Here is a 17,783-nt window from a genome sequence, read left to right on the forward strand (position 1 = left end):
GATAAAAATATTTTTTATAGAAAAAGATTTTTATAATCATTGCCTCAGTATAAAGTTAAATTTTCAAATAAAATTTAAATTACCTACACATTAGAAATTTGGCTTTTGTAAAATTTGTTTCAAATGATCTAGTTGTTATCACTGTAATGGCTTTACAAATGGCATACATAACCCAGTGAAGCTGCGTTCAGTGCCTCTATGGGCTTGCATATTATTTGGGGTAAATTATGCACTAGTAACAACAGCAATGATTTTTTTACATCAAAGATACTTCAAAAATGAAGATTAACTAGTAAAGGAATAAAATGGAAGCTTGCATATGCCAGGAACATTAAAAAATAATATAAGCATTTTACAAATGAGTTTTCATATCTAATATATTTGGAATAAATAAAATACACATCATTATCAAATTATTTTATACAACATTGTAAACATTTTAGAACACCACGACAGAAGATCAAAAAATGAACAAACTTCTATTTTTTCACAAAAAAGAATGGTTGCTTACAATATGAGTCTTCTTCCAGGTTTTTCATTGAGATGGTGCGATAAAATGAAATGTATTTACATATCAACAGACCTTAGCATCTAGGTTTATCACAGGAGGATAAAATGTGGTTAGTACACCAACAAAACATATCACTGTGTCCAGGATGTTTGACATTCAAATGCTGTCTCTTGACTTGGATACTCATTTAAGTGATGCTTTGAGGCCTTCAAGGTTTATCTCCTTGAATTCCTGTTTAGTATCCATTTGCAGAAAATTAAGAATACTCGGGGTTTTCAGAAAATATTTCTCTTCTTTCCCAGTTTCAACAGTTCAGTATACAGCTTTCTTCACAGATTCCAAGCATTTGAGAGAGCACAAATATGCCAATGTTGGAGGGTTGCCAGATCCTGATGTCCATGCCACAGAGAATGCAATACTCCGTGGATCCATAGAAATGAGCACTTTTAGTTTGGATTCAAAGCATGGACCACCACAAATGCAAAAGTTGGCACTGGAAAGGTAAGTCACAATCGGGTAGGGGACATCACTGGCAGTAGGATGCAAACTGAAAAAAAAATTATGATCAGCAAAGGATAACTTCAAATAAAATATTAGGATTATCTCAACTTGTTTTGAATGTATGGTAGGAAGGAAATTACTTTGCTTTTTTACAAAACACACACTTTATTGCCGACTAGTTTCGGTTACACTGTACCATAGACTAGTCTTGAAAATATCTTATCCTTAGTCTTAAAATATCTTGAAAATCCTGTTTTGTAGAAAAGCAAAGTAATTTCCTTCCAACCATATAACGGAATTCTACAAAGTAAAGGCCTCAACAATTCAGTGCATTGTTTTGAATGGTTAAGGTTCAAATCAGGTGTGTGTGTGGGGATTAAATTGGCACTTTGAAACTTTTTAATTTAAAGTACTTTAAGCTAATATAAAGGTAATATCTAGTTAAATATTATTTTTCAAAACTACAGTACACTCCCAATGATCTGGGCTAATGATGGGGAGAGACGGCACTAATAATCACAAAACACATAAAACCCAAACTTTCTCTTAAATGTCTTGCAATGCTCATAATTTACCTAAAAAATACAATATATTATTATTTATGCAGTTATTTTGTTATTTAAGAGTGCTTCCTGGACTCGTTGAGAGCTTTCTTTGCCAGTTCGCAATCGTTTAAGTGGTGATAACATGGTTGTACTTGTGTTATTAATGCTCCATCTAAGGCCTGGTTGCAAAAACCACACATCTGTGGCTGTGTGATCACGGATACAGAAAATTAGTTTGCATGAATGCTTCGAAACCACTGCTCGACGTTGGAAACTACTGTCAGGCACCACGCCACGTAGTTGCGTCTCGCACAAGTTGTCCGGGTTGCAACTGCTGCACGACGTGTATCCGTGATCAATGAGCGAGGTCGCGCACTGCGAGGCTTGGAAAACAGGAACAGGGTACTCCCGTGAATGCAGCTAGAGCGTGATCCCTTCCGTTTTACGAAGGAGATTCTAATGGAAATAATAAGCCCGGTGTATCCTATATTTAATGCCGTAATTCCGATGATTTTTCGTCCGATTTTTTATATAAAGATCGCAGAAAAAATTGAGCGAGAGTGAAAATCATGCACGGATAATCCGCAACACGGATATACAGCAGCCGGATAATCGGCAGTCTGCTGTATGTGTAGTTAGAACTTAGCCATCGATATGCATTATCTGAAGTTCCATGGGTGCACACACAAAATTTCTGGCTCTTTTGACATAAATCATAACAACAGGACCGTTTTAAAAATTGCACCTGTAAGTGATGTAAATGTTGCAAGACAGCGTGCCGTCATTAAATTTCTCACTGCAAAGAAAGAAACTGCAAGGAATATTGAAAAAAGTTTGTGGAAAGTCTATGGGATATTTGCTGCAAAATAAAAGTACTGCTAGTCGCTGACTCAGAGGACGATGACATCAGAAGGCTCTTCGACAGTGATCCAAGATTCAGTTGGGAACCAGAAAAAGAATACGGTAGTTTCCTTCATCAAAGAAAACGAAATGCATTGATTGCGATTCCTTACCCACCATTAGTGTATTCATAATACACCCATGTCTCGTATAGCGCAAGGGATGCGTTCCTTGGGGTCTTTGCGCTATACGAATTTGCGTTATACGAGAGCGTTTTAACATAGGGAAGATAGGGTTGCGTTCCATAGGTTCCATAGGTAGCATAGGTCTTGGGTATTGAATTTCCCCTAAAACATCTATATTCCCATAAAAAGCCTTAGAAAACATTATTTCTATAAATATTTATAGTTTAAAACATCTTTAAAGATAGTATTCACGCATTCAAAGACTTTTATTCACGTTAAAAAAAATTCTTACGTGCTTTCGAAATTCCATCCTGTCGTGCGGGTGGGCTAACATCTGCTATCTCAGGGGATCGTAATGCGTTGCCGGCAGTTGATGATTTTTCAAACTAGTCTAAAAACAACTATTGTGTCAACCAGGCCCTTTTGTCGCTCATCGAAATGACAGGAAAATGCTACTTTAAATGACATTTCATAGCTAGCGGAGTTTATGAATGATAAATCATTTTCATTTGAAGTCCTCCGAGTCATTAGCAGCTACGTGAAACAGTCTTTAAATGCCTTGAAACCTGACCCAGGTTTTCCTTTCCTGAAAATGAATGAACGAGAATGCATTCTTTTCCAAAAGAATATCGTCTCATCAACACTAAAAACTAGTTGAGGGGGAAAGGAGCCACTTTCAATAACAGCTTGGAGTTCATCAGAAAATGTTGTGGTGGCTGCGCTATCAACACTTGCAGATTCACCTGATATCGCCGCACTGAAAATACCTGCTTGCCGTTTAAATTCTGGAACCAACCGGAGCTTTCACTTAATGTCTCGGAGCGATTACCACTCTCGTCTTTTTGTACTGATTCACCATGAACTTTCCGTGTGTGTAGACCGCTTGGTTGAAGTTGGTGCGGCTGAGGTCACTGATATTTTACCTTCGTCTTTATTCAGAATAAGGCATCGTGAGTTTAAACTTCCGCGCAATATCGCTTTGACGCTCTCCATTTTCAAAGCAATAGACCTCTCTCAAGTCCTCTTCTAGGTTTATAGTTTTTATTGATAAATTCTTGATTTTTCTACACGCATTCCTATTTTTTGCCATATTCTCTTGGTTTTTACTCTGTATGGCTCTATCTAAATCACCTTCCACTGCTGAACTGTATTCCTGAGACGCAGAAGGCCTAAGACTGCGGGGAGGGAACGAAGCCATTGTGTTTGAGACTCTATAGCGGACCCTTTTATGTGTTGATGCTATTCATGCTCAACTCGGCCACCGCTCCATTTCTCCCCCGTGAATACCGATGACCTTGAAGGCTTTAGCGTAGACTCTCTACCTGGAAGTCAATCGCCCGGTAACCTACGACGGCAAAAATACGTCTCAAACCGTATTGCTGAAAAAAAACTCATTTCCACTAGCCCCACGCTTAATTAACGATCTAAATTATTTATTACATTCTGTTAAGAAGACGAGATAAATCTTCGGTAGGCCGGCTATCTAGACCCAATGACGAGTAATACTTTTGGCAATTGCGCAGCAATGAATTTCGATTAATATATAAACAAAAAAGAATATTTGAGGCAAGAAATAATATTACTATGCGTAAATTGATAGAAATTTCGTGTGTACTTAGCGCAAGTTCACGTTTTATCACGAGAGCGTTTAAGATTTTTGATTAGGCTACACTGCGTTGCAATGTTTCCCCGAGGAACGAATTTGCGCTATATCGAAATTGCGCTAATCGAAATTGCGCTATACGAGACATGGGTGTATACAAATTATTTGGTTTTAGAAATCCCAGTTTAGACGAATGGCAACGGTCAATTTTATCCCCATTTGAAAAAGGCCAGATTGGCACCCATACGATTCCACTCCACGTGACGTCACAGGGACCTAGTTTCTATACGAGTAGATAGGAGTTTTACATCGTCTGAGATTACCAATGCATACATGAGGCACAGAGCTCAGGGAAACATGCCTTAACAATCACCTATTAAAACTGGCTAAGGTCGGAAAGTTTTCTTTATTTGATAAGATATTAATAATCGTTATTTAAGCCAAGCGCTACCAGCCAGCAGGGTATTCAGCTACCTGCTAGCAGCCTGCGTGGTATCAGTGCTCAAGCCTCACCCCAAGGTCACCTCACAAGGTGGGAGGGGGAACCAGAAATGCATCAAACGGACTTTTTCCCATCATTCCTACTTAGCCGTCGCGTTTTCGCGTGCTTGAAATTTTTCACTTTTTGTTTAATTGCGAAAAATAGATATCGTCATTAAAAAATCTAAAAGCGTAAAATACGTACTCCAGGAGTAATAATCTTTCGATTTAGGAAAAAAAAAGATAATAGGAAACCACCCTATGGTACCAACAAGGCAAACATACCCTTGTTTCTCGCTAGAGGGAGGCCATATGACAGGATTGAGATTACGTGGAAAAATAGGGTGCGTAGTTTAAACATCATTCTTTCGTGTGAGTGATTCTCATTATGTGCAATAAATAAAAATCTAAGAAAAAAATATTGTGCATTACTTTCCATGCAATCCTTGTATATAACATAATAATGTAGTTAATATACCTCATGGCATAGAATATTTCATGCACATAAGGGCCAGTTGGATGAGTTCCTCTACGCCGCACAGCCATTAATATTGGCCTACTCCAAAAGTGGTACTTTGAAATTTAGGGAAAACTTGAATTTTTTCATAGGGTATGCATGCTCATACAACTCTTCATTCGTAGGATGTTTTTTTTTGTAAGTAGATTATTCTTAAGTAGAGGAATTAGTACATAGGTAAAAAATCTTATTTGAACAGCCTTTCGACAGGAATAATCTACATAAATGTTTTTAATTCCATTGAAAATAGTTAAGTTTTTGTAAAATAGAAAAAAACTGTTAAAAGGATTATTTTTCAACTATGCAAATCATTGGTCCTCAAGAGAAGAAAAAGATCTTACCCCATTGACACCACCTTGCGAGCAGCAAACTCGAAGAGTGTAGGCATTCCGAGAACGGCTGAAGGGGAAAGACTTTCAGGCCAAAGTCTCCTCGGCAGCTGCATTTCTCTCTCCATCGGAGGGTTGTTGGATATGTCAATGGCTTCCAGTCTCAGTTTTCGGAGACTTCCAGGGAGATAGAGCAGACTGTTGTTTGAGACCGAGAGCAGTCTGAATAAAAAGAGGAACGATATGTTATTACCCACGATGATAAACAAAAGACTGAAAACCACTCAACAGCTTGCACCACATTGCTCAAAAAGCACATGTGAATAAAATGTCAGTAAAATACCTGAGCTTACACATGGTACCCAGGCCAGATGGTAACACTGAAATTTCATTATGGTCCAACTTCAAGTTTAATAATGATTTCAACCTGCACAAAACATCCGGAACATGCTTTATCTGAAAGGAAATTATTGAACGTAAATTGACCATTGAAAACAGCAACATAAGTCATAACATATGAACAGTATAGCCAAGGAAAAAAATTATAATGGGTGACTAGTCAATTCATAATGGTTTAACACTTTAACTTCACAAATAACTATGTATTCTAATAAAATATACATATAAAAAAGTCCTTTCAAAATGGACTTATCAGGTATATGCGTTCTTATGAAAACACTTAACAAGGCGAAAATAGTTTAAGGAACCACAGGCTATATGCAATGCAAGAGTTAAATATTAATGCATAGACAATTAATGCAGTGTTTTAAAGTGTGATTACTCAGGATAACAAAATAATTGACACATGGAAAGTGGCAGAGTTTGCTATAGTTGGACATCATAAATTATAATTTTGCTATCACGCCAGAGTTTAATTGGTAATTAGGTGTAAAGCAAGTATCAGATATTGTGTGAGGTCCAGTTTCACAGGAAATCTGAGGATTATAGTGAAGAAGAGGGAAGAGAGCCATTAAGCTTACGTGTTGGAAAGATTAGCCATTGAGATTGAGGGGAAATAATCCTGCATTAATGTAGTAAGGTTCTATTGCAACATGGATTAGCATTGTGATCAAGATAATACCCAATTGGGAAGGGGGAGGCAGCCACCCCTCATAAAAATGAAGCTGTTGATGTGCTTTATTCATGACCTGCTGGGCAGGGCTGAGATATGAGGTCCCTTTGTCCTCCCCCTTGGGGACCTAATATGAATTTTGGCGACACCTATAATCATGATGATAACTGAGGGCACATCCACAGCTAACTCAATAGGCATATTTAAGTTTTTTTTCCAATCAATTTCAAGAAGATGCTCAAAATAGCTACATAATAGCCATATTTGAAGTTATATGAAGTACATATATTTAGCTTTAAATCTATGATTAATATCACAAAGTACTTGAATGTTAAAACTCAGGGATGAGTGATGAGTGTCCTGCTTCACTACAGGGCTACACTAGCTTATGACTATGACTTAATCACACGCCCACGTCAAGTCAACGCCCACGGGTGCCATATGGCACTCAGTGCAGTGCAGAGCCAATGCTTCTGCAATGCATTTAATATGTGAATTTTTGTGCGCATTTCGGTGCACATACTTAGTAGAAGGTGTGACGTTACGTCGTAAAATCTGGTTGATTTTTCACGTAAGTCCAGACAAGGGAAATACTCCAACCGTCGGTCACAAACTGGATCAGGGAAAGACTCCACAAACAAGAAAAACAGCTCACAAGAAAAAGGTAGCCAAAAACAATTTACGAGTTATTACCGTACGATATCTATTTAAAGTAGAGTATTCAAAAAATCAGAAGTATTACAGAAAACAATGATAGTAATTCATGATCCCAAAGGAAACATTACCAGCTAAAATACCAGCAGAAAATTGCTCTAAATATGCCATGCCTCACAAGACATGTGTCTCCCAGCAGGCCAAGACCAGAAAGAGGGCTCTCCTATTCAGGAAAAGCCAGGATTTGAGGGGAGGGATTCTTCCAGGGAGTGGAGGGGTAGGCAGGCGAATTCAACTACGGCGCCACTCTGCATAGAACGGCCGCTCCACAAAATCAGCATTCCCTGGTTTTGAGACAACAGCACAGCACCCAGAATTTTCCCCTCAACTTCTGGGTTGGAGACATCAGAGGAATCAGAGGGATAGTTCATTGGAACACATGGAGGGGAGGGAGATACCGGGGTGAGGTGTTGGAGGGAGAGAGAGTTGTGATAGGACAATGGTAAAACTTCTCACTCCAAGTGCAATACTAAGGCCTTAGCACCGAGTTCCCCTTGCTTGCCAAGGAGTAAGTATTCCTCCGCAGTAGTCCTATATATATAGTCCTATGCTGATTATCCTGGGTCACCAAGGATATTCAATTTTACTCGAAAGTCCTTAAAAACCTCGCAATTGAATCAAAAGCATCTGGTAATGAGGATTGTAAGGCACATTACAAGGAAATGAAAATATGGTATAGGAAATTAATTGTAACTGCAAAAAGGACATTTAATGACAATACATTATTTAATGCAACCAACAAAACAAAAACTGCCTGGAAAATTATAAATGCTGCCAAAGGAAATCTTAAAAATCACTCTCTACCGAAAATGAAGGACACTACAACAGGCGCTCAAATAAATTACACTGCCCTTGCTGATCTTTTCAATCAACATTTCTCCAAAACTCCTAGCTCAACCTCATCCAATAATCCTTTCAGACCGTCATTCACCACTACTATGTCATTCTTTACCAGTCCCTGCAGAGAATCTGATCTCAAGTCAATCATTACCAAACTAAGCCGCAAAGAAAGTACTGGGCCAGATGAAATAACTGGGAAAGTGATATTATCCTGTTTTGATATCATAAAGTTACCTCTAATACACTTAGTGAATGAATCACTGAAACTGGGCATTTTCCCAACACCACTAAAAAGGTCAAGAATAATTCCTCTCTACAAAAATAAGGGCAGCATTGATGACCTCAATAACTATAGGCCGATTTCACTACAGAATACATTTTCCAAAATTTTTGAGAGAGTCATGTACACTCAATTAATATCCTACATGGACAAATTTAACCTCTTTTCCAAAGACCAACATGGTTTTCTTCAAGGTAAGTCTACCACTTCTGCAATTTATCGAGCAATCGACAATATACTACTTTCCATTGATAACAAATGTGAAACTTTGGGGCTTTTCTTTGACTTCTCCAAGGCATTTGACCTTGTGAATCATAAGCTGCTCTTGTGCAAACTAGATAGTATGGGCATCAGAGGCACACCTCTCAACTGGATTGCATCGTACCTTCACAATCGATCTCAGACGGTAAATCTTTTGATCGAAGGCACTAAACATACCTCTAGTATTTGTTCATCCTCAATGGGTGTCCCACAAGGGTCTATTCTTGGACCTTTTCTATTCTTGATATACATTAATGATTTACCTACAACTTTATCATACACAGATAATATTACACCAATCCTATACGCGGATGACACAAATGTGATCATCTCCTCCTCTTCACGTAGCTACCTAATTGATAAAGCTAGGCAAGTTACGGAAATACTTGGTAAGTGGGCCAATGAAAACCATTTAATTGTAAACGCTGAAAAAAGCAAATTGATTCATTTCTCCAAAACGAAAAATCTCTCATCAAGCCTACTTATTAAGAGTAATCACAAATCAATTGAGCAAGTGTCTTCTCTTCAGTTTCTGGGTGTATGTTTGAGTTCAAATCTTTCTTGGAACCAACATACTGATCTCTTGAGTCATAAACTAAGTTCCACATGTTACCTACTAAGACAACTCAGTAGTTCAGTAAGAAGGGATACACTCCTTACTCTGTACTATGGGGAGTTTTATTCCCATATCTTACACAGTATAATTTTTTGGGGCTCCTCTCATATCAACTCATTACGCATTTTCAGACTTCAGAAAAAGGCTGTAAGAATAATAGCCCAGAAACCATCCAGATACTCATGCAGACCCCTATTCAAGGAGCTAGGCCTTCTGCCTCTGCCTTGCATTTATATCATGATTACTGTGCTGTACATCAAATCTCATATCATAAGCTTTCCACTTAATAGTGACCATCACCCCCATCACACAAGATGCAAGCATGACATACATTACACTACTACAAGAACAAACTTAAACAAACTGGGCCCGAGGGAAATGGGGGTACGACTTTATAATAAACTCCCTGCTGATTTAAAAAATATTAAAAAATTTAATGCTTTCAAAATACAATTAAAAAGGTTCCTTCTTTCAGGTTCATATTACTCTTTGGAAGAATATTACATGAGCTAAGGGCTTGATGGAATGTTATACGTGATTTTTTTTTTCCTTTCTTTGTTATGAGTGTTTTATTATATGTGATATATATGTACACTTATTTTATGCTTGTGATGTTTTTGATGGACGTGCCTTATACCTGTGCAAATGTACCTTGGTCTTTTGGGCAAATAAAACATATTATTATTATTATTATTATTATTATATAAGTCTTGGATTGCAGGTAGGCTGGGTTCGGTGCTGGCTTCCGGTGCTGGCTTTCGGATGCTGGCTTTCGGATGCTGCTTTCCGGAGGCAGCATTTTCCGGAGACAGGATTTTGCGAGACAGGGCATTTTGCTAACAGGGCCATTTTGCGCGAAAATCCTTTGCGCGAAAAACCTTAGCGCGAAAAATCCTTAGCGGGAGAAGTTCTGCGGATAAGTTCGGAGGAAGTTCGAGGAAGTTCGAAGAATTTCTGGGGGGGGAGGGGTACCAGAAATTTTTGGGGGGGGGGGGGGGGGGTAACACTAAAAAATGCCACAAAGGTTTCCTCTATTATTCAGTCAGTTTGAATTGAGTTCATTGTGTTAAGCTCATTTATCATATTTTATAAAAGTGAAAGATGTGTGATTTTGAAAAAAAACTTTGGGCGCTGACGGGTTAATATTTGACAAACACAGTTCAAAGATTCTGTCATTAACACGTTGACCGCCAAGCTGGTCATAATGACAGGAGTCGATTGGCTCCCGTCACGCCACGCCCGTCATACTGACTGGCCTCCAAGCGACTGTTTCAAAGTGGATTTCTGACGCCACGAGCGACCGGAATCTCTTGCTAACGTATGGACCATGATTGTTGTGGCGTCAGAATATAAATATTTATTTTAAGTAAAGTACAAAAACACATTTAATGTTATATGATCCGGGAATAGTTGACTGAATGAAAAACACTAATGGCATCAGAGGCCATATCTACTAAAAACATCATGGCGGTCAACGTGTTAATATCAGTGATACTGTTTTGCAGTTCGATGTCCAGGAATATTATTCTGTCCAACAAGACTTTGCAGAGATATTGCACCTGGCATGAGCATTATGAGATCTAACATCAACCCATGAGATATCCGATATACTATAATCGCCAAGATTCAGTATTTTTGAGTCAGGGGAAACAGTGTTGCTATTCCTTCCAACTCCTCACAATGATCACCGAACATTAGTAGATAAGATGTTGGTGGTAAATAAATACAGCATAAATAATATTAAGTACGGCATGAAGAGCTACAAAAATATGTTCAATACTTGCACAGACAAGGGGTATCGTAGACGAGGAGTTGAAAACCAGCAATAAAGACAATTCCACCATTTTACAACTTCATTGGGTTTTTCCCTGGATTTATTAAGATAAAATATTGGTTTCTTAATTTTTTACAATGAAAATGCATTGAAGGTTAGAAGAGAATATGTATAAAAACAAGAGTGTGATACGAAACCAGAAAAATGCAACTAGGGCATTTAACCAGCAATTAAAACACCTGCTACTGGAAATGGCAACTTCAGTTGCATTTTGAAGTACATATCAGGGTTCCCACTCCAACTACATTATAAAATTCACGGTTTTTTCCAGGTTTTCACGGTCTACATGTCATCAAATTCACGGTTTGTAGATAGGGCATTTTAGGCAGAAATATTGATCACGTAACAATCATCGGCCGCACATTAACTAAAACTGTAACAAACGCGACAGATGCCTTGAATGCAAACGCAGCAATGACAGTGCTAACTCTCATGACGTCACCTATCGTTAGCAAAATTCATGTCCGGCGAAAAGGGTGTGAGTGGGAAAACGGAGAGAGCAGGGTGGCAGGGAAGTGAAGAAGAGCCTGATTTTTTGCCAGGATTAACGTCTTCCAATCGCAGGCTTAAGGTCAATGTGCTGTCATGGCAAACACGGACCAATTAATAGTTGCGCTTTCGAATACACGTGTGCAGATAAATGCGAGGACATTGGCTGCACGTGAATGACCTTGAAACATGATTGAAATATAGTTTTTTTTTCTTTTAACCCGTCTATTGTTGTTCTACAATCAAGTTTGAGAGATTTTTAAGGTTTTATGACGATATTCACGGCTATTTCCAGGTTTTTTCACGGTTGAGTGGGAACCCTGCATATGTATGAATGCCAAAGCATAAATTTCTGTTGTTTTACAACTTGATAGGGTTTTTCACCCATGAATTTATTACAATGAAATAATGAAATAAACTATTTGTGCCTTAATTTTTTCCCGGTAGAAATGCATTGAAGGCTAGAAGAAAATACTCCACCTTATTATAAGATAGGTCCAAAAATGTCAGAGAAGTGAGAAGGCTGCCACCAATCCAACCCCATTTTTCATTTTCTGTAGCATTCTGAAAGAAATACCAATACCAATTAAGAAATTTAAGAATTTTACCCTTACGATTTTTTTATGTTTTACTTCACTCACAAACATGAATTAATGAAGAACATTTTAGTAGTTAATAAAAGAATTAAGCAGCTAAAGTAACTGTAGATGAAAAAAAAGCAACAGAGAAGGAAAAAAAAACTTCCAAAATTACTAAAAAAGTTTAAAAAATGCCATAATATTACAATAAATTCATACTGTTAGAACATAATCTGATCATCAAAGCCAAAAAGTCAAAGAACTAATCATAAGCACACCTCTCATCATCGATGACCTTATAATATATAAATAATTATCCACATAGCAATCACAGTGAGTGAAGTCAATAGTAATGCATTGTTACAACCACATAATATCTTTATCGAGCAAATATTATTAATAACAAGATGACAGAGTCAGAATGAGTAGCATTAACTATAGCTGGGATCAAAACAGCACAATATAATAAATTTCACCCAATACGCCCAGAACAAACTCATGCTTACCATATAGGTCATGGAATATTTTCTGGGTTAAATGTTTTTACAATGAGGTATTAAATGCAATCATGCATGTAACTTATTGGAACCATTTAAAATAATTTCATAATGAATGTATATGACATGCTTAAACAAATCATACATAAAGTCAGAAAGGAACCTCAAGGTTCATCCAAAATTCTCCTGATGACACCAGAAATATTCCAACATTTTTATAATATTAAACCAGCAATTAATACATCTGCTGGCGGCAATGGCAACTTGAGTTGCTGAGTGTAAAGAATTAACATGCAAATGTGTATATGTGAAACACAGCTTGCGGCTTTGGATAAAAAATTGGGCATGACAATCCAGAATGCAGGGGTCTTTAAGAATGGAGGGATTAGACAAAGAGAAGAGAGAGGTAGCTGACGGGACTGTATAATCACATTACCAGTCGCGTTGATGTTGATGAGACTCCTTTATCACAACTCTCTCCAAATGAATTGTGGGCCAATCGCAGCTCTCGTAAATTAGGCAAAAGGCTTAATTCCTTTGGCAGGGAGGACAAGCGATTGTCTGTGAGATCAAGCATCCGCAGCAAGGGGAGCCGAGTCACTTGGCGATCGAGGCATGAGAGCTGCAAGCGACTGATCTGGAAATCAAAATCCATTTACCATCTGGTCACAAAAACCAAACTTTATTACAGAATGGCCCACTTATAAACATTCCGATACCTCCACTGCAAAAACGCTCAACAATTGCCCACCGAATCAAATCCATCTAGTACTACTATAGTCTATTCACTTTATGTCTGAGGGTGAGCTTTCATGAGAGTCCGGACTCTCTCGGATGGCTTCGCTGATAAGGGTGGAGTAGTACCGAGAGAGAGAGGAGGAGCGAACATAACGTTGCCAAATGCACGTAGCCGCCCTACTTTGTCACTGAAAACGTGTGAGTCATTGGTGGCCATAGGTATTTTGGCCGTGGTGCCGAGACAATATACCTACTCATTTGGAAGGCATTGGGGATAATCCTTTCATAGAAGTGCATGACATAGTCAGCTACCGCACTAAATGAGCCACCGTTGGTGGAAGGCATACTTAGTCAAATACAAGGAGAACGCATGAAGTTTGGCAACACTACTCCACGAGCAGATTCATGAAGTTCACTCGGCGGAGGCCAGAGAGCGACTCACTGAGGCCACGCCTACTGTTTGCTGATTGGCAAAGGCAAAGTCACATGTCGAGAAACTTTCCCTCCCCTCATCTCCACTTGCTTTGGCCACACCAGCTCACCCGCAGAGATAAAATGAACAGAGTTATAGCGCTATTTGATGAGCGGATTTGAGCGGGTGGGCGATTGTTGAGCGTTTTTGCAGTGGAGGTATCGATTCTTTATTGATGCAGCTAATTTTCTGTTATGAACAATTCTATTGTAACTATTCAGTAATAGATGCAGAGGACATCCTTGAAAATATGATGTGCCAACAACACTACTCTGCATACGTTTGCATTTTCTATTTCTGTCACTTGAAAAAAGACTTGCTATCAACTGAGTACAAATTTTAAAAATCTTGTACACCAACTTTTGACATTCAAGAGAACTAAAATGAGAAAAAGGGGATCAATGAGTGGTATAAATTGACCAGGGGATTTTTTTCCACAAATAATGAAAGGAAATATGCAAAGCTCAGCTGCACGATGCATAAAAATTAAAAACCATTTTGATGGGCAAAGCTGAGACTAGGGAAAAGTTTCAGTCACCAGGAAAGCTAAAATTAAATTGGCAGAATTTTTATCACTTTTTTAATTATTTAATTTAATTATTATTATAATAGGTGACTAACTAGAATCTATCAAAATTGTTTAAAAAATTGGATATTCTAAAACAGACATACCAATGGCATAATTTAACATGAAGATACGAAACAGGGCTAAAATAAATGGCTGAAAGAGAGTAACAGACGCACATAAAATTATTGGTTGGTGCAACTCACTTGCAGTTCTTCCAGAGTTTTTGGGAAACCAAGAACTGATGGATAGTCAGAGCGTTTGAAGATTTTAAGAGTTCTTTTTATTCCAGCTAACAGCTTCGATGCAGGGGAAATAACACCAAGGCGAGATTTAGATTTGCCCACTTCCCCAGGTAGCTGGTTATTTTCTTTGAGATTTCCTGTCTCTGCTTTGGTGGATGTAACTCTATCTGCTTTCCCTGGCAAAGGAAAGTATTTTCTGTCAAATATGTCACCACATTCTTGACACACGTTAAATTAACCTATTACGAAGCAACCTACGCAGGTACATAGCCTCAGTAAGGATGAAAACCTTACAAATATTCTTCCATGAAAGATACATTTAATTGTTCAAAGGATATATTCAATCGTATTCCATGGGGAATTATAGCAGTATTTCGCAATTATCTGTCGATGGATTCATAATTGAATACAAGTCAATTTTGCAAAGAGTTAAATGTTTGAGTAGCTGAAATATTTATTTTTAAGAAAAATTAATTAATACGTCAACCAAAGGAGTTTCAACAGTTTGATTTACTTACCTTCGAGCGTATTTCGTAGAAGACGCAAGAAACAGTTAAGTTGTATGGGGTCAGCAGATCGTAAGCACAAATCATGAGGAGGAGCACGAAAACGAATTGTGGCCTTTCCTTCCGAGGAAAAACGAGTAAACACACCTTCTATGTTTCCAGTGACCTAAAATAACAACCTTTCAGTACTAAACGAAGAACCTGTCAATCGACAAAAAGGATGTACTCATAATTTTTAAAGTACCACATACCTTATATTTATTTCCTGTTTTGTTTTGAGTCGTTTGATGTAAAATAAAAATATTTTCGGATTTACTGTCTAACTTCCCAATACCCAAAGTTGATCTCACAGCTCGTCTACTACCAGTCATATTCTGAGAAGGCAGCAAACGGTTGCTTACTTCTACGTCACATATTATCTTCATTTTTAGCGATAAAGTGCAAATAATTTCAGATTAATCACCACAAAAATAAGGCATGTTACAAGAAATTACAATTCATTTCTCCGTTTCTTCTCATGAAGTCGCGGTATTATTTCAGCCGCCATCTACATTTTCCAGAAGAATGTCGTAGTGCGCTTCTAAAGCGCGAAACTGAAATTTGTTTTAAAGGCTTGTCATACATTTTATCGCATGTTATCATTCGATATATTAAGTAATTTTATAAAAAAATCCCTCTTGGAAAGGTTATTTGTCCGTATTTTCCTTATTAATCTTCAATTTATACTCGATAAATGACGTACTGCTCTATTGCTCTCGCATTTCGGATGCATTTGATTGGGGACCTAGAAAATTTACCGAAACTGGAAAAGTGAACTATCAGTGGTGAGTGTAGATAATTGATATTCAAGGAATTAGTGTGTGAAATTTTGCCTTCAAGTCCTATGTCGATGTCTTAAGTTACATGGAACGTCAACCCGTACGAGTTAATGTCTATAAATTGCATGGAAACGCGTGAATGAACGCAAAATGCACCATGTAGCTACCCCATCTGTGCGAATGCATTCACAGAAAACAGAACCTGTTTTAATTTTAACTGTGCAATCGTGCATTTTCTTTTCCGGTCCACCGTAAGCGTACATGCATTCAGACCATGGTCTTTAAATACGCATTAACTCGTGCGGGTTAATGTACCTTGAAACCATTCCCCTAGTAGAAAAAAGTGTGTTCATTCAGTGTTCTTTTTATGTTCATTTAATGTTCAAATTTTGTTCCTTCAATGTTCACCAAATGTTCACTTTATGTTCTTTTTATGTGTTTTGTGACAGAAAGAACATAAAAAGAACACAAAATGAACACTCGTCTGTGAACATAAAAAGAACATAATTTGAACACAAAATGAACACTTTTTTGAACATCAAAAGAACACAAAATGAACATAAAAAGAACATTTTGTTGAACAACAAAGAAAAAGCTTTCACGGAAGTCCCATCATTACCATGAATACTTTCACATTTTTGCGAATCAGATGTCAGTGTTTGGATAAATATCAAATCATTTTATTTCCAGCTTTTTTTATTAGAAACGAACTTAATAGTAGAAGCCATATGCTCAGGCCTTATCCCTGTTTAGTATGCAATAAAGTACATATTGAGAGTCTTTTCAGGTGTTCCTTGATTGCATTCTCGGATCGTTCAATGTCCATTTTTTGATGATATGCCTTCATTTTGGGATAATTTTCCCAGAAATTCATTATTTTAAATTTCTAGAAATATTATGGAAAACTGCTAAAAAATACAGTTTTGTGGATTTCAAGATGGCGAAATTCAAACTCATTTTTGGTAGACAAAGTCTCCAAAATCATCTGTATTACTTGTTTTATGTAAAGCTACTTGTCATGACACATGAACTGCAGTTATCCACAATCACCTCCAAGGAATGAGAATTTTGATACTGGTTTATTTTAAAGAACAACAAAGAAAAATGTTCATTTTGTGTTCAACATAGTGAACATAAAATGAACATATAAAAAAATGTTCAATTTGTGTTCACCATGGTGAACATAAAATGAACACAAAGTGAACATAAAATGAACGCATAAAAAAATGTTCATATTGTGTTCACCATGGTGAACATAAAATGAACTCAAAGGGAACATAAAGAAAAATGTTCATTTTGTGTTCACTGAGATGAACATAAAAAGAACATAAATTGAACATCAAAAGAACACACCAAGAAATTGGTGAACATAAAAGAACACCAAAAGAACATCAAAAGAACACTTGAACACTGAATGAACATATAAAGAACACCAAAAGAACACAATTTTTTCTACTAGGGTCCTTTGTACAATATTTTTATCTTCAGTACGTCACCATACTTAGGTAAACCTTTAGATAACCACCACGTACCTACTCAAACTTGCGTGAACAAGTATGTGTGGCTAATTCTTTCTTTCTCATCGCAATTCCTTATTTTTTCTTCCATACGTTATATATTTACATCTGTACAGTCACGTGATTGACCATCGTGAACTATCTTTCAAAGTGGGTAGAAATACACCCTGGTATTACAGACTTGAAGAATGATACTTTTCCTTTCATGCTAAATACATAGCTGGATAAAT

The 17,783-nt window shown here is 37.4% G+C and overlaps 1 protein-coding gene across 1 annotated transcript; it reads right to left on the bottom strand.

Moving 5' to 3' along the window:
- Positions 1–402: 402 nt before the first annotated feature.
- LOC124157935 (leucine-rich repeat protein 1) lies at positions 403–15,782 on the bottom strand. Its single transcript, XM_046533035.1, has 8 exons — positions 15,470–15,782; positions 15,231–15,384; positions 14,674–14,888; positions 13,129–13,329; positions 12,098–12,181; positions 5,855–5,967; positions 5,524–5,733; positions 403–1,058 (listed from the first exon to the last, which is right to left on the bottom strand). Exons 1-8 carry the CDS (start codon positions 15,641–15,643, stop codon positions 824–826), a joined length of 1,386 nt encoding a protein of 461 aa, XP_046388991.1. The 5' UTR covers positions 15,644–15,782; the 3' UTR covers positions 403–823.
- Positions 15,783–17,783: the final 2,001 nt, after the last annotated feature.

This window comes from Ischnura elegans, chromosome 4 (assembly GCF_921293095.1).
Source record: "Ischnura elegans chromosome 4, ioIscEleg1.1, whole genome shotgun sequence".
Lineage (NCBI taxonomy): Eukaryota > Metazoa > Arthropoda > Insecta > Odonata > Coenagrionidae > Ischnura > Ischnura elegans.

What these genes read in the sequence shown, in the direction of transcription:
- LOC124157935 (XM_046533035.1), bottom strand. Translation starts at nt 15,643, where the DNA reads ATGAAGATAATATGTGACGTAGAAGTAAGCAACCGTTTGCTGCCTTCT. An exon ending in AAACAGGAAATAAATATAAG is followed by an intron (nt 15,385 to 15,469) that starts GTATGTGGTACT and finishes TTGTTATTTTAG; the next exon opens with GTCACTGGAAACATAGAAGG. An exon ending in AAACTCTGGAAGAACTGCAA is followed by an intron (nt 13,330 to 14,673) that starts GTGAGTTGCACC and finishes TTTGATTTCCAG; the next exon opens with ATCAGTCGCTTGCAGCTCTC.